The sequence below is a fragment of the Myripristis murdjan genome, chromosome 5 (genome assembly GCF_902150065.1).
Source record: "Myripristis murdjan chromosome 5, fMyrMur1.1, whole genome shotgun sequence".
Lineage (NCBI taxonomy): Eukaryota > Metazoa > Chordata > Actinopteri > Holocentriformes > Holocentridae > Myripristis > Myripristis murdjan.
The window spans coordinates 23,479,232-23,500,238 of record NC_043984.1 but is presented as its reverse complement, the minus strand read 5'-3'; the positions used below and the strand labels follow the sequence as shown (position 1 = coordinate 23,500,238).

The 21,007-nt window shown below is 42.8% G+C and overlaps 1 protein-coding gene across 1 annotated transcript in view; it reads left to right on the top strand.

Moving 5' to 3' along the window:
* The first annotated feature begins 1,573 nt into the window (after positions 1 to 1,573).
* The window catches only part of LOC115359109 (tensin-2-like), a 35,918-nt gene continuing 16,484 nt past the window's right edge, over positions 1,574 to 21,007 (top strand). The window contains exons 1-3 of the mRNA XM_030051431.1: positions 1,574 to 1,911; positions 10,762 to 10,867; positions 11,115 to 11,152. Coding sequence (XP_029907291.1) covers positions 1,789 to 1,911; positions 10,762 to 10,867; positions 11,115 to 11,152 — 267 coding nt within the window. The 5' untranslated portion in view covers positions 1,574 to 1,788. The remainder of the gene's footprint in view (positions 1,912 to 10,761; positions 10,868 to 11,114; positions 11,153 to 21,007) is intronic.

Here is a 21,007-nt window from a genome sequence, read left to right as displayed (position 1 = left end):
CGTTTCTGCTCTTAGAGTCTGTCAGTAGATGGTGTACAGTCAAAAGCTGCTCTTTAACCAGAAGTTTTCTCCACCAAAAGGAGTTTGCTCTTTGTTTATTGGCATTTGCAAAATTTTTCATGTCCTTGATGTTTTAGATATTTCATCTGTTGATGCTGTAGTCAGCTACTAGTGACTGCTTGTGTCATGCAGTGCTTTTATTACTGGAACTTGGGACAGGGGCGTATCTTGTAGTTCAAGTCGCTGAAATTCTTTAGTTACTAAAGTTACTAAATTCCTAATCCCGCAAGTATTTTTTTCAGCCGAGATTGTTGTTGAAGGTTTGTTGCCTAATTTAGCTCACAGCCACAGATTTGTCCCACTTTTAACACCAAGGTCTGTTTTGTATGATGTATCCGGGGGCTAAAAACATGGTTTCAGAAAGAGCTTATTGTTCAAGACTTTCCTCTCACAAGCGTAAAACCCTCTTCTTAAATGGGGAATTTGTCTGGAGTTTTAGGAGATCCAAGAGTGAGGAAACAAGTTTCTGTGTGTCTGCATGTGTGTGTGTGTGTGTGTGTGAGAGAGAGAGAGAGGGAGAGAGAGACCTATAAAGGGATTTAACAAGAGGAGCACAGATCTAAGATTTAAGTACAGAGCCAGTCATTGTTTTTATTTCATTGGAGAGAGGGGAGGAGAGATGGATGATAACAGTGTTGCTGTCACAACTCTGTTACCTCCTATCAAACAGGGTAGTAGAATACATTGCAGATAGCATTTCCACACCCAGGGGACATGCAGAGGGTTATAGGAGATGGAGATCTGTCTACACATGTATTTATGCACACAAGAGATCTTGGGAAAAGGATAGAAGAAGCAAAGCTGAGAACTCGGTGTATTACAAGCCAGGCGAATGGGGTTAAGAGTCTTGGTGCACCATTCAAGCTCTTCCTCATGAGATTTTCAGAGGACGGATAAGTGAGATCAGTGCTATCAAGTGTGTGTTCCCGTCTTGTGCAAAGTTATACGGTCCGGGGGGAGGACGTGTTGGAAAGAGGCACTATCTAATAACTCCCCAATGAGGAAGAGAGTGAGAGGGGGCTGAAGTGAAGCCAAAGAAAGGGGAAGGGCCTGACATCAACAAGGCGAAACAGCTGCCCCCTTCTCCCCCATGGAGAGAGAGAGAGAGAGAGAGCGGCCTGGAGGGGTGAGGGAATGAAGGAGAGGAAGAGTGGAGGGTCTGTGAGAGAGCACTGTATGAGAGCTTGGAGGGTCTGCAGAGGCTGAGGGGAAGAGAGCGAGATATTGGCAAGTGGAAGGGGGAAGGGAAGAAAGAGGTGGTGAGTGTATTGCTTGCATGCTTTCAGAGTGAGGATAACCAGAGAGCAAGGGACGGGGAAGGGTGTAAGAGGAGAGGGGGAAAGGAGGTAGAGGAAGAGTGGAGGGTCTGTGCTGGTGGGACTTGAAGAAGAGGGAGAGAGAGAGGGAGCGAGCTGTAAGAGGAGAGGGGAGAGAAAGAGGGTTTTACGTTGGTTGCTTTAAAAGACGGGACAGGCTGTAAGGGGGAGAGAAGGGCAGCGGGGTGTGAGGGAAAGGGGGGAACATGTTGGCGGGGTCTCCAGGAAGACTTTAGGTGTCACAGAAACGTAAGGAGGCCCTTCTAACATGGAGCGCTGAAGTGTTGAAGGAGAAGGGAGAGGGATCTTCTGGAGAGAGGAACTTGAGGCCGAGCAGGACGGAACTGTCTCCTGGATAAGAGAAGAAGAAGGAAAGTAAAGACGGGGGGCGAGAGAGGTTTCTGCTGGAACTATGGGGTGCATTCACAGTAATAGGACTCCCGGGGTAAAGAAGCGTGAACCTGATACAGAAGCAGAGGGAATCCCCAAAAAGACAGACACCGAGGTGCATCCCGAGATCCTTCAACTCGCTGAGGTGAGTGAATAACTGCTCTTCAGGGATTTACGATCATATGTGGGCTCCATCACTACAAGACCCAAACTGCCTCCTGTAACAAATCAGTGAACCCATCTTTTGTACGCTGCAAGACTTGCATCATAAATGTCACTTAAACCACAATGTTTTGGACACACTGACACACTTATTTCAGATAAGACTGCAAGACTGCACTTTTGTCAGATGTTGGTCACATGGATGTCAACCAAAGGAGTTCCACGTATTACCAGCATGTCACCAAATTAAACCATGCAAGCCTGTGCTCCAAGGCAATGCTTTTTTTTCTCTTTTAAATTGTTCCTGTCCTGCTGTCTGTATTTTTGTCAATGCATGAGACAGAATAGAAGCATCTCATGTTTAGCCATAGGTATTCAAGCATGTGAGGCATGTGTTGCACGGCCCATTTTAGACCTGCATCGGAAGCTAGGGCAAAGACCGGTCATTAAGAGAGACGGAGGACCGGATCTCAGTCTGTGTTCAGTAAAAGGCAATTACTTTGCAAACAGGGTAGTACAGAAATCCTATAGGGAATGACGATGCAGGATTTTTACACTTGATATTGCTATTTAGGTTGCATTTTTTTTAGCATTCTATTATCTTGCATTGCTCATTTTAATTCAGCTTCAATTTAATTCCCTTTCACTTTTTTTGGTTCTCTATCAATTAATATAAAATTTTATAAATTATATGCACTGGCAATATTTGCCTATAATGCATAGAAAGGGATAAGAAAGGAGGGGGGAAAAAGCAGCAGAGCAAAGGAAAGCAGCCAGTCAACCTGATTGCACTTAATCGTGTCCTCAGGGTCAAGGTTCAAGAGGAAGTGGTGTAAGTTACTGTCCGGTTTCAAGCCGTCGTCTGCCTGTCTGCTGGCTCTATTTAGGAACAGCACACGTATAGATTTAGAAGATACACTGCGTCACACTTAATGTCCCATTTGGCTTTTATAGAATCTATAATAAAAAAAAGTGCCTGCTTTACAGGCTGGCTTAGTACCAAGGCTATGCAGCAGAATGTGTCCTTGCTCACATATTGTAGTAAATCTACATGTCACATGGCGGTATACTGCATGTCAAAGTAAGAGAACAAAGAGATGAATATAGCACACCTATGACATTTTAATTTATAAAATGGTCAAATGCATACTTTAACTATGCACAAAAATTATACATGCTTAGGATGTACTTTGTGTATTGTTTGTGTAGTTTCAGTTATGAGACCTGCTGCACATTGAACTTCTGGATCTTACTGGAGCAAAACCATTCCTAAAATCACACGTGGCTTCAAATTCCCTAAAGCTCAAAGTGTGTGTGTGTGTGTGTGTGTGTGTGTGTGTGTGTGTGTGTGTGTGTGTGTGTGTGTGTGTGTGTGTGTGTGTGTGTGTGTGCGTGCGTGTGTGTGCGTGTGTGTGCATACGTCAGGGTGTATGTCTCTCCATGCCAAAACATGAAAACATAGTCCCTATTGAATGGGTGGACTCTGCAGTGGAGAGGAATGAAATATGTCATACTCTCTCACACACTCTCGAGGAGTCTTTTATTTTGTTTGTAGTCTATTTTTCTCTCTGTTTCTCATGCACACACACACATGCTGTAACTTAGGCCTGTACCTATTCTCAGCATTTTCATGGCTGTTTAGAGGTGACAGCCCCTCTCATGCAGAGACACTGTTATAAATACCCTGCCTGGGTTGGAGCGTAACCCTGGCTTGCCACCTGCTCCCGTCCCTTCCTGGCTGGAACGTGTGTGTGTGTGTGTGTGTGTGTGTGTGTGTGTGTGTGTGTGTGTGTGTGTGTGTGTGTGTGTGTGTGTGTGTGTGTGTGTGTGTCACCGAAAGCCAGGAGTCGTGGCCCCTGCTCTCCTGCATGTCATCAGCAGCTAGCTGTCACTGAAAAAACACTCACACAGACTGAGGCATTTACTGCCAAGGGGGTGTGTCTGTGTGCTCTGTATTCATTTACTGTGTGTGTGTATTTATGTGTTTGCATTTGTGTTTGTGTCAACCATTTCAGTGAGTGTACACAGTGCACAGAAGTGTATGAAAATGAGGCATTCATCATTTGCAGTGTATTTTCTACAATTAAGCATATGCTTGCTTTAAGTTATTTGCTTTCTAAGCTTACAAAACAGCATTATGCTGTGGCAGTCTTTATCTTTATTTATCTTTATTAATTTTTCTAAACCTTGAAGGATAAACACTGGGTAACTTTTTCTCTTTTCAAAATGGGCGAGGTGTTTTAGCATGAAACCCTTTCAAAAGCTGCTGCTGGTATTCCCACACAAACAAGCTCATGCAACCATCCAGTCATAAAGAAATCCATTATGCATTAGTCAGTGCCTGACCCTCTCCCCATCTCCATGTTAGAAGTGGAAGTGCTTTAGGCTCTGGAGCGGTCAGGGATGCCTGGAGAATGACATAGACTTTGGCTGCGAAACCCCAAACGGGGTGGGGTGCTGCAATACCGCCATTTCACTAACAGCCATGGGAGCCTCTCTGGGGTGAATATTCACTCAGCCCTTATCCCTTTTACTGCTTTCACTGATACGTGTACTAATTCACTCTGTCACCTTCTCCCTTCACTCCTCCCCCTCTTGCACGGGTCATCACTGTAGAGACAGACAGAAATGGAGGGAAACTGCACAGATGAGAGAAGGGGACGACAGACACCATGAAAGGAGGCTCTCTCTGTCATGTTCATGATAAATTCATGTCAGTAGCCTATCCTGGTAGCATCAGTGATAAATTCAATGAGTGTTCCTCTATTGCACATTTTATTGTTGTATTGCATAAACACAATGAATACCCTTGTCTTAAATCACAAAAATGCTCTTTAACTACAGCAAATAAATCCAGTCATATGATGTGTATTTTGCCATGCTGTATTTGAAGTTTTGTTACTTTGTAGAGCAGAGAGATGTGCAGCAAATTAGTGCGCTTCTAAAACTCAGGTTTTTTACACAGCTGGCAGCACAAATGAGACAAAGTTGCCAGGTGCAGACAGTTTTTCGCCATAATTTTGTCTTTCTGACACATTATTCCCAATCTTAAGGCTGACTTTATACAACTTCCACGCAATTAGGCAAGCTACAGCTTGCAAATGAAACTTTTACTGTTGCTATAAACCCATACTGAACATTGTAAATGATGCAAACCCAATTTATGATTTTTGTGGTTTTCTGAGGAACTCCAACACAGCCGACACAGAACTGAAGTTGCATTCTGGTTGCACCATTCTGGCTGCCAGCCTCGTGTCGCTTTTTGTGATCCTGCATCAGTCATGGCCATGCAGGTGTCTGACAAACACAAAGCTGTGACGTGTTTGGCAGTATTTATGGAGGCCCATTCCCACCACATGAAAAAAAACCAGTTAAAATGGGAGTTTTTTGCCCTTACAATTGTGACTTCACAACTTAGAATTGTGAGGGTTTTTTTCGCACAATTGTAACTTAATAACTCGTAACTATGTTTGTTTTTCCTCACGATTGTGATTTTGTGATGGCTTAGTTAGGCTAACTCAGACTCACAAAGTCTTTCTCTAGCAACTGAGAGTTTAATATCTCAGGATTCCGTCTTTTTCCCTGACAAGTGTGACTTAAAAACTCAGAATTGTGGGAAACACAATGAATTATCAGTTATAAAATTCCTAAAAAGAAAAAAAACAAAAACAATGCAGGCCTATAGATTCATACAAAATAATCCTATTCAATCATGACCTATGACCCACTAGAAGTGTGTGGCGGTGTGTGTATCTGCAGACACCGAGCCCTCTGCCTGAGTGTTCTTGCTTTGCTGTGTTTGGGATCTTTCTGGGCATCAGGGTGTGTAGTGGGCCGTTTTCTGTTGGGCCGGTAGATGCATAGTTGGGGAGGAGAATCTTATGTTTACAAACCACAACCACAAATCATACTCATTCTGCTTTTAAGTAACAGTTGTGAGAAGAAAAAAAATATATATTGAAATTTAGTTTCTTTTAAATTATCCTATTTTATTTTATTTTATTTTATTTTATTTTATTTTGTTTTATTTTATTTTGTTTTATTTTATTTTATTTTATTTTATAGCAGGAATGGGACATAAATAACCTACAATTGATAGGTGGCTGGTCAGAGGCTTCCAGGTTGGGCCAGCTGCACTGCTGCTGCACCGCCGCTAGGCGCCGCCCTTGGCTCACCTGCCGGCTGCAGTTTGAACTTGAAACTTCCACCCTGGCACCAAAAGATGAATAACAGCGGCGAGATTTAAGCATGGAACCGATGAAATGTTATTCATTATAACTTAAATGTCAAAGTTTGCGTCTGAGGTTTGGTTTCTAACACAGCCCTCTCCTTGGAGCCTTTTTGGAAGAGGAAGCCAAATGATTACTGTGACCACATATTACATATCAACCTTCTTGTAATAAACTGGCGAATGCAGCTATATCCGGATATAATGGAAATGAAAAACACCGTAGCAGCGTGTGTAAATGATGATGCGATGAGGTTGTCGTCATTACAGTCCAGTTGTGGCTGCTCCAACCTCGACTCCGCCTCTCATGACTGTTGAGGCGCTCATTAATTTGTGGGCAGTTAAAGGCAACTTAATAAACAGCCCACAGTGTGTGAGGTTACTTTACAGAAATGGACAGTGCTGAGCCATTGTAAAGGAGACTAGAGCGACAACATACAGGAGAAAATGAGTAAGGTAGGAAAATACTGTATTTACCATCTCAGTGTCTCATCTTTTGCAATTGAACCGCATTTAAGTAATTCATGTTTTTTTTGTTTTTTTTTTTAATTTGTTCTGTTTGTTGTGATACATAAGCAGCCAAAGTGTGAAACTTTCCTCAGAAACAACACTGAGCCGTCCCCAAACCGGCACTGTAAAAAAGTATAAATGTATCACTTTATGGCGTGTCTGTGTTTTTACAGTATTCATAATATTCATCTGAGGGTCTTTACTGTCATATTTGTGTAGCAGGCTACATTTTTTTTTTTTTTATTTCATTTACTGTAAAATAGAGGTCCATGTAGATTATTTTATGTGGCTTTGTTTGTGTCTGAATGTTTCCTTGAGTTGGAAGACTGTGGCCCTAATAAAAGTTAGGGCTCTTCTTTACAAGGGGGTGTAGCTGAGTTAAATCCCAGCGCTGTCACAGTCAAGATTACTTTTCATCCTGGAGGTGATGTGAGGTCGGGTTGTGAAGGCACTCAGGGGAAAATAAGGGACATCAACTCTCTAGGCCATTACATAAATCCAATTGATCCTCCCTCTGAAAGTTATGTAATAACATTTAAAACATAAACAGCTGGGGACCATGCCCTCCTCTTTCAGGTATAACAGTCTCTCTCTCTCTCTCCCCCTCTCTCTGTCTCTGTCACTCTCTCTCTCACACACACACACACACACTCGCTCACACACTTCCTCTTTCCTAAATTACACAGTTTCTCTCACTCGCACAGGCACCCACACATTGGGATAAAGCCGGAGCGCACAGCAGGACTTACAACAATCATTCAACATTATAGTGCAGCTGACAGCAGGGAACACATGTCAATATGTTGACCAGCCGCTTCTCACTCTGTTGCTTTAGTAATGTGAGGATCAATACACAGAACATACAGCAGTGTGCCTCATCCATGCCATGTGAGCATCTCACCACATGAGGCGGGGCGAGTTGGGACGGTGGGGACCCCATTAGGGACTCCTATAGGAGGACCCCCAGTTTGGGAACCACCAGACTTCCATCAGACTTCTTTCTTACCTTGTCTGATGTTTTTAAGCATATTTTTCAAAGTGCAGCTTTAGCTTACTACCTGAAAGTTAGGTCTTTATTATAGCAAAGGCATCACTTGATCATGAGAAGGATGTGGTGCCGCCTTGTTGGCAATTACTCCAGACTGGAAATATACACACACGTTAAATGACATGGAAAGTCAGTGTAATGAAAGTCGCATTTCTTAATGCCATGATATAGTTTAACAAAGGGCCTCTTAATGTAGAGATGCCCAAAATATTATAACTGTAAGTACTGTAGAAAACCCTGACCCTTTATGAGAAACTCACCCTATAATGATCAACAAAATGAACAATTAAGAAACGGGACTAGTTCTCAATTTGGAGATTGTCACTGGCAATTTCTTCCTCAAAAATAAACACACTGGTATGCAGCACAAGCTTGACCATTCCTGGAAGGTTGATCTCTGCAGCTGGATCCAGAAAACACTTTGCTTTATTAATCTAGCACTGATGAGAGCAGAAGTGGGGTTTTAATAGTTTTGAAGTCAGAAGTTGTGTGTTGATATTTTGTTGGAGGCTGTCATCAGTGGTGTTGCTTATCGACTGGTGTTCAGAGTCACATTATGTAACCACACAAAGCTTATGGTAGTGTAGGCCTACATAGCACACTTATAAATTATGCATTTTCTATTCATAAAGCATTTAGGCTGTTTACACTCCACTTGAGAGCCATGGTTGTTTTATAGCATGCCGTGGTTACGTGAATGAGTTGGTTTCCACTCCGAGTTTGAGATGGTGGGAAAAGTGAGACCACGCTAGCTGATGGAGTCAATAAATAAGTGTTTGTGAGAGTGTGTCTGAGCCTGTGCACATGCATATGGGTGAACAGCGCTGCACCTTTGCCTCCAGAGTTAAGTTCAATGCCCCTCCTGTTTGGGAACGCTAGGCGTCGGAAAAGGAAAAATGCCCATGTTGAGAAATGTTTTTTCAGGACCAGAGACATGCGTCAAGCCATTTAACAGGAAGAGAAACACCAGTGTGTGCAGGTAGAGTTTAAGTAGCCCCCCACCCCTCTACCACAAACACACACACACACACACACACACACACATACACACACACAGTGTCTCCCCACGGCACCTCCCCCCTCCATGCTCAAGGAAAGATTTAATGGTTTAATGTGCTTCACATGCTGTCAGAAGGCATTGCTTTAGCAAGGCGTTGCCTCAACTTTCTATAAACATTGTCCCACTTATTTTCACTGGGATAGTTGACTGTCTGTTTATAACAAGTAATATCTGGGGATTATGAATCAGAGGAGTGCATATATTTGCTTTTGGCTTGATGCATAGCCTCAGTAGGACTGTGTATGTGTGTGTGCGTATGTCTGTGTGTGTGTGTGTGTGTGTGTGTGTGTGTGTGTGTGTGTGGGCGTGGGCGTGTAAGCATTCACATTTTGGTCCTTGCCTTAGCTTCCCGTTTTGCTACAGATGGTGGCATGTACTTGGAAAATCAGCGTGGTTGTTGTGCCATGGCGTTCACGTGTCTGAATATCTGTGAAAGTGACTTTGCTCTTGGGTAGAAATTCTGTTGTCATGTGTGCTTTGGCTGATCCTGGTATAATACAGTAATCAGTATTACTGTGAATGCCTCTGCTATGAACGTATGTGCATGTTAGCGTAAATAAGCCATGCTTCAGTTAGGTGGTATGTCACTCTGTTCATTGAGAAAGAGAGAGAGAGAATTAGCTTCTCCTCTGACTTTGCTTTGCCCACAGAGGCTCGTGGCTTGTGTTTACACAGCTGCCATGATGCCATGATGGTGTTGTACCACCTTGCAGCGTTGAATGGAAACTTGTAGCAACTCTACCGCTGTCAGAGACCCCAGCTACCTCAGCCAGAGTGGAATGAGACTAAAAATAAATAAATGTTAAATGTACGCTAGTCTACGTTTTATTCCACTAAGTTTTGGTTGGAAAGCTGGCTTAGGTTCATGGTAATGTTTTGGTTTGTTCCAGTGTGACATTTCTCTTTGGCCTCAAGTCAAGCCAGCTGACCCCCTGAGTTGTTTGTGCAAACTAGTGAACAACTGTATGGCAAAACATCTGTCTGTGGAGTAACAGTGTCATTTGATATATTTTTGCTGTTTCATAGGCCCATAAGACTTACTTAATTTTGTATGTTTATTACTTAAGTTTAATTTAACTAATCAAGCTAAATAAGAGTAAAGTCCTGTTTTCTGTGATGACAGGGCAAGAGCAGAAGCCTCTTGATAGGAAATTGTGCCCCCACCCCCCACCAAAACAAACAAACAAACAAAAAGTACATGGTGACAAGTCAAGAGGGTGAGCAGTTTGCAAAAGGCAACAGAAACCACACACACAAAAACAGCAGCACTGAAAGAGAGTGAAGTAGCACAGGTTTCAGCTGGACAGACGCCGAACAGAGAACACCAGCAGCAACAACAGCAACGAAAAGCAATTAACGTGTGCATCAAAAACATATGGCAACCCTGATTAGTGTATCCATTTTGCTGATAAATTAAGCGTTCAGTTTGGGTATCTCACAAAAAAAATGGGCATCAGTGATGCAAGGATTTTCGAAAATTACTTTAAGATGAAATTCATCCATCCTATTGGAGCTCTCCTTTGTTCAGATAATAAAGCAACATGGGAGGCAGCACAGAAACAGGACCCAACTGAAATCCAAGCTAGTTTTTCTTTATCATCTCGGCTGCCACACTGACTGAGACAGAATAATGCACAGAGGTGAAGGATGAGCCAAGAGGGGAAGCCCTAAAACGTGCAGTCAGGACACAGTGTGAGGAGGTGAGGAGGCTCAGGGAGAGGAGACAGGGCGTCTTCAACCACAGATCTACAAATACTTGCGTAGAATCTGTCACAACCACTCAGGGCTGGTGCACGTACACACACACACAAGATGTTTCAATCCTCAGAAACCACACGCTGCAATTACATTGTTCAAGAGTTCAGTCTTGTCTGACAAGCAGATGATCAAAGTGTATTAATGCTTTTGAGCAGCGGCATTTTTTGGAATAATTATATTTACATTGTGTGCGAATTATCGGCTTGAGACTCTTTTTGTGTTGTTGCAGCTTGCCAAAGCAGGGAGCCATGCATTCACCGAGAAGAGCTTCAGAAGGAAACGGGCATGTGATGTATGTAGACAGAACATCGACAACCCTGGGGCTTTCTGCAAGGGTGAGTCCATGTCTCAGTCAGCCAGCAGAGCCAGACGCACAGCCAGCCTGACGTGCCTGGATGCTCTCTAACACACACGTAGACCTGGTGCAGACAGGCAGCTCCTGACTGTCTGTCCATGCCTGTCTGATTGTCTCTATTTTCTGTTTTTGTCTCCTTCTTGCTCCCTCAAAACTGAAGTCAGAATGAAACGCATACTCCCCAACCCCACCCAACCTCTTGTCTGTCTTTCTGTGCTGTTTTGCAGAGTGCAAGGCTACAGTTCACAAGAAATGTGAGACCAAGGTAAGCCAAAAGTTCACTCCTTAAGGTCCACATGCACAGTTTTTCCTTTGTCTCTTGTCTTGAGCAAATTCTACGTTAGAGGTTTTTCGGTTAATGAGCTTGATACGATGTGAGTCCTGAGTGGAGTAAGCCATGTGGAGGGTGATGTGTGCACTGACCTAGATGTCTTGTTAAAGAAGGCCACCCGGCTGACCTACAACCAGCCAGGTTGCTATGAGTTATTCAGTAATCTGGTAATATGGTTTGGCATGAGTTGTTTTGGAGTGTATAGGCCACAGGAGGGAGGATTCTTATTTTTCAAAATGACTTTTCAACAATAGCACTGCCATCTTCTGCTTTTAAAATAATATATTTAACACTGTATACTGAGCGTGGATGATCCTATGCATACACAGACATGAGCGAAATGAAGTGATTTGTGTCTGTGGCAGGCTGGTCATGCAAACAGCAGTATTATTTTTCATGTTCCCTGTCTACGATTAGCACGCCGTACAAGGAGTGCTCTCATGCTGGGGGCGGTAGAGAGGCGTGAGCTGTGACGGCGTGTCGGTGTGTGTTCAGTGTCAGTGGGTGCAGTCAGGGGTCAGAGGACAAGAAAGCACAGGAAGGAGCAACAGTCAAAAAGAGGGTCTCTGTGTCAAGAAAAGCTGTCTGTTTCTGTCTTAATAGCTCGTTAGCGGGGTTAGTAGTGATGGGTTTGGGTAACAGGCGAGGAAGAAACACACAGTGCTTTCGATCATTATTACTGACTGCTTCTGACTAAATTGTTTTAGCCAGTGGATTCACTCTCAGTGTCTCATTCAGACTTATTCTAACTACTGACGAAGACAATATATACCTAAATGCAGGCCTTTACATTGGAATTTTTTTTTTTTAATGTTGTAATGAATCATAAAAATTCCCTTTTCTGGAAACAAGTGAAAGAATATGTCGCGAAGACCTTATTTGCTCCAGTGCAGTTCAGATTGTGATTTATTAGAAACCTGAAGCAATAAGTCGGAGCACTCTGCCTGCTTTGATGTTATTTGTCTCTAGAAATTTCAAAACAACTTGAACTGTACTGACACAGCTGAAATCTCCTCCATGCCTTGGCAGATACTTTTGACTTTTTGTCAAGAACAGAAACTCCGTCTTCCTCCCCAGCTGTGAGTCTCCTTACATTTTGCAGTCACGCTATTGCTCAGTGGCCACAAAAATATTGTCAGGCCTTCATGGCTCTGACTCCATTAGATAGATAGATTACTTATAATTTTGGCTCTCTGGGGGCCGAAGCTCATTCTAGTGTTGCACTCATTCTACGTCATCGTGGATAAGCGCATCAGTCAGTGCCTAATGCTGTAAACCTCCTCGTTAATGGAAGAAATCATCCTGAAACACTTAAACACTGTAAAAAAGCTACTGGTGATTTTTTTTGTTTGGTGATGTATTTTTTTTGCTTTTCCATTATAGACACAGACAATAAGATATTTGTATGGCCACTGCAATAGAGTTTAGACTGTGGCACCAGTTAACCTCAAGGTGAAATGCACAGTTTGGGATTTCTGCTAATATAAACGGTGTCACCTGCTTTTGCAGTGGGTAGTCCTGGGTAAAAAAAAAAAAACTTTCTTGCAATATTTTTGCTGTGTATATATGAGAAACTGCTCTTTGTTTGTAGCTGACAGTCACCAAACATCACTATGTGAGCTCATGACTTTGTATTTACTGTGCTGTTGAACCTCTCTGGCTCACAGCGACACACAGAAACACACAGAAACACACAAATGGCGCATTTGCCGTTGCACTCCAACTGTAACCCTGTCGCTAAAACACACATTCAGAGTCACGAACAGGGACCCATCTCCTTTTACTCAGCACTTCAGTTTGGCTAAAACCCTATGGGATTTGTGAGCGGGGAAAAAGCTTTCATAGTTTCCCCCCCCTCCTCCATGCACACACACACACACACAGTCAGACTTTACTGTAATGGTGTACGAGTAGGCACTACCAGCTGTTGTGCCATAGCAGCATGTATTAAAAGAGGATTATTATTTTGGTCGTATTCTTCCCTGGTCACCGTGGCAATGACCAAAAACAACTCTCGGTGGTCGACTGGTAAGAAAAGAGGCGTGTGCCGAGGACGAGTGTGGACATCGTCACACGGGACGATGATCAATCTGGATAAGAGAGCTCTAAGTGGGTAAATATAGAAAATAACAAGAGTGCCATGGATGCCTGCCAGTGAGTGATTGGTGAGGGGACACAAATAAGTGAGAGGCAGCTGGGGAGACAGAAAGTGTGTGTGTGTGTGTGTACAGAATCACTCCCATTTGGGGGTATTCATAAATATGAAAGGGCACCATGGGGGCAAGGCTGTGCATTGCTCTCTGCCTCGTGGCACGCTACCGTTCTATGTTTCTTCTACTTGTTTCCATCTGCACGTCAATACATCGCTTCCTATCTTTCTCCCTTCTTTCATCTATTGCTTCTCATTGTCATCATCTTTTTACCTTTATTCTCTTGTGGATTTCTCACTCTCCTGCTGTTTTATTCTCAGTTTAACACTCTCCCAGCCCATGATTATTTTTTTTCTCTCTGTCCACGTCCTTAATCCTTTCATTAGTGCGTTATATCATTGCCCCTTTTAGTCACGGACCTTCTCCGTAACAATCACCGTTAAAGTCCCAGTTTCTCTGCAGTCCATTCTTGCACTCATGGTGCAGTTTTGCATTGCTCTCTTTCTGGCTAATACTAACTCTTTGTCCTGCAACTACCTCCACTCTCCATCTTTTCATCTCTCTTTCTCCCTCTCTCTTTCTCTGTCTGTGGACACTGGAGACCAGAGCCCTTTGACTGTCTAGAGCTACTCAGTGCATGTACGTGGTGTGTGTGTGTGTGTGTGTGTGTGTGTGTGTGCATAGTGAAAGTACTCGCACAGTTGATGTGTTTTACCGTCTCTGACAAAGTGGGAGGGGTGGAAAAGAGAGCCTGGTCCCCCCGTGCTGCTGGCACAGTGGGAGTGTGTGGGTATGTGTGTGTGTGTGTGTGTGTGTGTGTGTGTGTGTTTGTGTGTGTGTGTTATTATGAGGGAAGGAGGGAGGCAAAGTGAGTTGGTGAGACAGACAGAGAGAGAGAGAGCGAGAGAGAGAGAGAGAGAGAGAGAAGGGGGGAGGGAGGCAGTGTATCACACTCCACAGATAGGACTGCTCAAAGGCAGAGGGAAGGGACTGAAGCTGCTTGCTGAGAGGTAAAACCATGCTCTTATTTATTACATAAAGGCTTTAGTTTTATATCCTAGCATATAGTCTGGATGCTCACTCAGGCTTACCACACCAGTTTTGACCTTTCATGCACTTCATGTATGTCAGTTTTCTACAGAGAGGCATTTTATGGTAATCCGCTACCCTTTAAGTCTGCTCATAGTGTTTGCTATGATAATGCAGCATGTGACTGTGCATATTATTTCATTTAAGCTATAGCAGCTATAACCAGTGTCTTCTTGCCTTGCCCAGTAAGAGGATTTCTTTAACTGAGATTAAAGCAAGTGCAAAAAAAAATCAAGAGGGGATTCCTGCTGTGACCTACAAAAAAGACACTGAATTAAATTTTTCATACAAGAGAGTGGATTCCTATGTGTTATTTTTTAATGAGAGAGTTGTAACTGTGGGCATAAGGGTGAGGGGATTGCAACGGGGCCATAAGTTTCAGAGTGGAAACAGAACCCACAACTCTATGCTGTATGCTCATGAATTTCAGAAAGCCAAGTGGCATCAGTGTGTGTTGGCATAGACTAGATGTTTGAATGTGTTTGTGTGTGTGTGTTTGTTTGCTTTCATGTGTGCTTCTGCGAGTATCTGCATGTACCTGTGTGTCTGTGTCTCCATGCCTTCTGCATGTGTGTGAGTGTGTCTGTGTGTATGTGCATGTTTGTGTTTGCATCTCTTCCGCTGCATTGTGTGTATGTGTCTACATGTTTATATCTGTGTATGTATGTACATTCTGTTTGGTCTAGACAGTCCTGTTTGATGAAAGGACGGCTGGCAAAGACAAATCACTGTATTCTGGACTCAGTCAGCTGTCCTATCATCAGCTGATGTACTCTAATGTCGCAGAGTGAAATACAGATGGTCACAATGTCTGCTCATTTACAGCAGCTGTTCTGCTAATGGTTCATGCTGATTTATAAATTGATGTAGAGATTATGCTGCTGCTTGGACTGTATGCGTGTGTAACAGGCGAGGGTTTTGTAGTAGAGTTTACCGTTTGTCATAATTAGTGCCAGCGGAGCTGCTGCAGATGAGAAAATGCCCTGCAAAGTTGCAATTTCCTTCTCACCAACAACTTCTATCAAGCTGTTGTCCAGCATCAGCCCAGACGCTGTGAGCATGAGCATCTCACTGGTTTCTCTCTTATCAAGTATTTTGAGCAACATGGCAGCAAGCCTCCTGTTTTCTAAACTAATGGATTTGCAATATTTTGTCATGGAGGACCAGACAACCTGTCCTAGCTCTAGGTGTCATTAGACTGGCAGGTAGAAAAAGCTAAGTGGATAGAAATAGCAAACTCACTCAGAGGGAGGCTGAAGTGGATTTTGGGCGTTGAAAATCCCATCAGACAAATGTTGCAGAAATGCAGGTGTTGAACATCTGTGTAATGTGATTGAAGTTGGAGTCGTCACCGTCATCCTGCTACTTATAATCATCACCCGCATGTAACTCCTACTGTAAGCTCTGCAAGACTGTATGCATGCAAAGTGTACAAATGATCTCTGTGGTTAATTTAATTAAGTCGCCTACCCCACCCTCTTAACAATAAAGCAATATAGGAAAAATGCACACACGCAGACGGGACACGTGTTTATATTTACCCATCGTTTTTTCATTTCCTGTGAGCCTAAGCTTAGTGATAGCTACTACAACAAGCCTTGTTTAATATTCCAGGGATTATAGGGCTGCTATTTTCTAGCCTGGTCATAACAATGCCTCTAGAGCCCTTTAAGCTTAAAGGATGTGACTTTATATTTCCCCTGCAAAGACATGTTTTGGGGGGATATAGCAAGTAGGCTTTAATACTTTGTCTGATCTAAATTTGCTATTCTTACCACTTATAAATTACAGGGTCTTAACATTTAAGCATACACAGTTCTTCTTAAATGTTAAGTAGAACTGCGTGTGCTTGTTTGCTTTCATCTTAGTTTCGGGATCTGTTAAAAATGTCATTGCTGTTGCAGGGAAAGCAAGTGTATTTGTGAGGTGAGTGATGGATAAATAGCCAAAATGAGCCTTTAAGTGTTCAGGGGAACGTACAGTCTAAAATAAGGAGCTCTATCAAAATAGCTCTGTGAAATCTCTGTGATCAGTCAGTGGTCAGGAGGCATGTTCAGCTGTTGACATCTCTCTCCCCACCACTGCTCACTCTCTCTCTCGCTTTCTTTCTGTCTGTCTCTGTCTGCCTTGCTCTCTCACTCCAGCTCTCTTTCCTGTCTCCCTGATATCTTTCTTTCTCCCGGTGTTTCCAGCCCCTTTTCTATCTCTCTTCTCCCTAGACACTTTTTTCTCTTTTGCTTTGATTCCCTCCTCATGCTTCCTCTTCTTCCCTTCTTGCCTTCTTCCCTGGCTGGCTCCTTGCCCCAGCTATGGATGATGCTTATCTCGGTGTCTTTTGTCATCTGACATTGTTTGTTCAGGGGGAATGCATGCTTGCTTCTCATGGCAGGCATGATTGTGGTCATCCTGTCCCAAGGCGCTGCATCCTATGGGAGGAAAGAGAGAGAGAGAGACTAACACAGAGGCAGAGTTTGAGAGAGATGAAGGGAAGCAGAAGATAGACCAAAGGAGTGACAGACAGCAGGGGGCTGAAATTGGAGAAATGAGGCATCAAAGGAGAAAAAATTGGGAGAGGCCGAAGGATACAGGATAGAGCAATAGAAACACTCTATTAGACGTCCGTGTGAAGCTTTGTAACTCTTTGTTAAAGCCTTAGCACAACCACACCTAAATCTGTGTTCTGGTGCACTGAGTGAAATGTTGGAAATGTGGGGGAAAAAAAAGCAAAAGGCCTATTTTTTGAATGAATTACACAGAAAGATGAGAAGACAGACAACACCTGACAAAATTTAAGCTTTCAATGGGCTGGGAGTGTCAGGGATTTTTTTTTTTTTATTGTACGAATATGGAACATTTGATGGTTTTAAAAAACCATGGTTATTTTTGCTTTTGCAGTTTCAAATGGGAAGGCTTACTCACTTCCCCCTCTCACAGAAAATGATGTAAGCTTTACTGCCCGGCCCTCCTGGATGGCACATTGTTGCCCGTGTCTCAGGCAGTTACATTTATCTCCTGCTGCCTCCACTGAGTCAGCTGTTCTGGCAGATCTCTGTGTTGGACTTCCTCTCCATGGAGCAGGAGCCATGATTCAAGAAGTGGCAGTGTAAACTTCTATGATCTGTGTTATGGGCGGGGTTCAGCATCAGGAGGTTTTATACAGCCACAAAGCCAGTCACCCAGTCAATCCTCAAGGGTGGCATAGGGTCCAGGCTAGAGCCCAACTGATATATGGCGCTGGCCAAGGCTGGCTGATATAGGAACATAACAGATGGCATGTATGTTGGCCAATATGAAAAAAAAAAAAAAAAAATGACAGTACATATTACAGTAAAAAAAACCAAAAAAAAACCCACTTGAAATAATTTAGAAACACTGTTATCATGAAGTAGTTTGTCCAGCAGATTCCATTGTAGAGAATACTTTGTATAGCAGGTGACTTTGCAGAGCAGCATATTTAGGGCTGGGCAATATATCCAGATTATATTGACATTATGATATAAGACTAGATATCATCTGGGATTTTGGAAATCATAATACTGTGACATACGTGTTGTTTTTGTCCTGGTTTTAAAGGTTGCATTGCAGTAAAGGGATGAAGTTGTCTTAGACTGTTCTAGTTGATGAATTATTAAATATCTTATGGACGCACCAGTAGTCATGTCTACTGAATCATCACAATATCCATATGGAGGTTTTCTGTCAAAGATGTTGTGATTTTGTCCATGTCACACAGCCCTATCACATTTTAGGAGATATTGGTGCAGATTCTATTAAGAAGTTGAGTTTATTGTTCAACTATAAAATATAAAGTCTCAAGTACATGTTTTATCACAGTTAATTGATTACTGAATTTGAGGATCCCTCAGTAAAAAAGTGTATTTTGATGTAAATAGAAAATTATTGGCCAATATATCAGAACTTTTTTGTTCTCCCAAATATCAACATCAGTATCGGCACCACATATCTAGTAGTGGTTGGACTCTAGTAGAGGCGGCGCAGGATCTCAGTAAGTGTTACCTGATGAACAAGGCAAACAGCCATTAAACGGGCTAGGCAGCCAGACAGTCCGTCAGTCAGTCGGGACCTCGGGGTGGGACAGGGTGCTGTCACTGGCACCTCAGTAAATGCTCACTGATGAAAAAGGCAAACTGAACCAGATGGCTCCAGTCCCAGTGGCTCCAGCACAGAGGCTCCATGCACTAATGAAGACCCTCAGGCTTGCTGGGCTCCCAAGTACACGTGTAAACGACCATGCACCATACACGTGTACACACTCTGTGTGTGTGAATGCATGTGTTGGTACCTAGGTTGACCAGCACTGACATCCTGTTGCAAATTGCTTCCTGTTGACTCTGGTGTCTTCCTCCTATGCATGTGTGGTGCTTTTCGGTACTCTTTGCTTCTGGGCTTAACCCTGGCTTTGTTTTGTGTGTGTGTGTGTCTGTGTTGTGTGTGCATGCATGGCTACATGTGTATACGTTTGTGTGTGTGTGTGTGTAGTTCTCCTACTGCTCCTTCCTGTGGCCCACCACTTTATCCACTTAACCACCATTATTAAACCTATTAAGAGGCGCTTCCTCCCCTATGGCTGAATCTCTGTGGTCCTTCATTTCCTAGGTTTTATAACATGTGCGTGATATGTCCCATACATTTACACAATGGAAATCTCTGCATATGCTCAAACTGTGGTACAGTGTGAAAAGAATTGATCTGTTTTGGCAAAATACAATTTAGGCCAACAAGTCAATAGACTAATGGTCTCTAAGCCATGCTACTGTGCATCCAGTGGATTGAAAAACAGGACAAGACAGGGCAAATAAGAAATCGTATGTTCTGTACGAGCATGCACTGTATGCATGTCCCGGACAATAAAGCGAGTTGAAATGAAACAAAGGTTTTGCTTTTGCTGTAAGCTATGAACAGCATGGTTTTACTGTAATGCTCACTGCTCTGTGATGCAGTAAGCAGTCACACTGTCCCCTTTTCTGCTGTCTTTTCCTTGTCAGTTCTTGTATACATTCCTCCATGTATCACATGCTTGTTTGCTTCCTCTTATTTTCTCCTTTAATCTGTCATGCCCTCTTGAACTTTCTGTGCGTCTTTCTCCATTTCCTCTCTGTAATGTCATTTGATCAGTCCATCTTTTACGCCACACATTCCATCTGTTATGACATCTTAATGCTATCCCTTATAACAAACCTTTTTTGAAATTTTGTTTGTTGCCAGAGAGCAACCAAATCAAATGTAACAAAAATATAAATGCAACATGAAACAATTTCAAAGGTTTACTTAGTCATTGTAAATCATTTGTTTGAAAGCAGTTTGTGGCAGAAAAATGTGAACAGCCATGTAAACAAATTTGTGCACAAGATTTGAAAGAAATAAACTTTTGTGGGAAAATGAGGAGGGATGTAATTTTAGTTCCTGAAACACAGAACCAAACCTTTACATGTTGTGTTTATAATTTTGTTATCTAAAGTTTCCAGTCCTGGTCTCCCACCTTGGAAGAGCACAAAGCTAAAGCAAAATGAAACAAACTTTGGAGAAAAGAGAAGCTGTTTCTTTGGACAATGACCCAGAAGAGGACCAGTCTGCCTACAGTTTGTGTGGCCGTGTTTTTCAGTGGGTCTGACATCATTTATGACCCCCATTTCTTCAGTCAAGGCCTGTCACTGTGCATGGAGCCATACAGACATACTGTAGGAGGAGGGCTTATTCCATTCACTTAAAGCTATGTCAACATCACAGACAGCGCTTAACCATCATCAGCCATTGATTTTTTAAAAAGCGAACTGTGTGTATGTGTGGCATGTGTGTATGTGTGTTACTGGTGTTATTGATGGCCAGACATATGCAATCTGCAGTGTGTTAATGCTTTCTCTGCTCTTTCCGTGCCATTGCGATGGCGTAGTGCTGTCACATTTTTCTTTGAAAAAATAAAACCTAGTGGCCTCAAGATGCATCAAGCCTGTTTGTTGAATTCCTTTGAATTGTAAAGAAAGCCTGGAGAGGTTTTCAGGGTGTTGAATTCCTCACTTCAGCAAGGTTATTCAGTTTCTCCCACTGACCAAAAACCCATCCACTGCTTCACCACAGGGTTACTTACACCTCGCTTGCTTGGATGCGTAGCTCTCCAAAGCATTGAAAATGGTCCATTGGATGTTCCATAAGCACTCAAAAATCACCTAAAGCATGTAATTTTCGGTAAATTTGCTCAGTCCATAATGTTACATGTCAATAACAGAAAATTATGTGAAGTCGTACCTTTCAGATTTAATGGCAGCTTGGCACTTTGGAACTTGCTTGTTTCTTCTTTGCTGCCACTCCAAAGGTCTGCCTGCATGCACAGCTACATAAAGAACTGGAAGATAAAAACGGAGTATATACTGTCTTATTAAGGAGTGTCATTGTGTTGAAAAATACAAGATTTAGGTGCTTTGGGGGTTGGTTTATGGAGCATATTTTGGAATTCCCTCCAAATAAATCTGTCATTTCAGCAAACAGAGGAAAATTAAACACCCAGTGAGCACGTTGCTGCCACAGCTGCTGT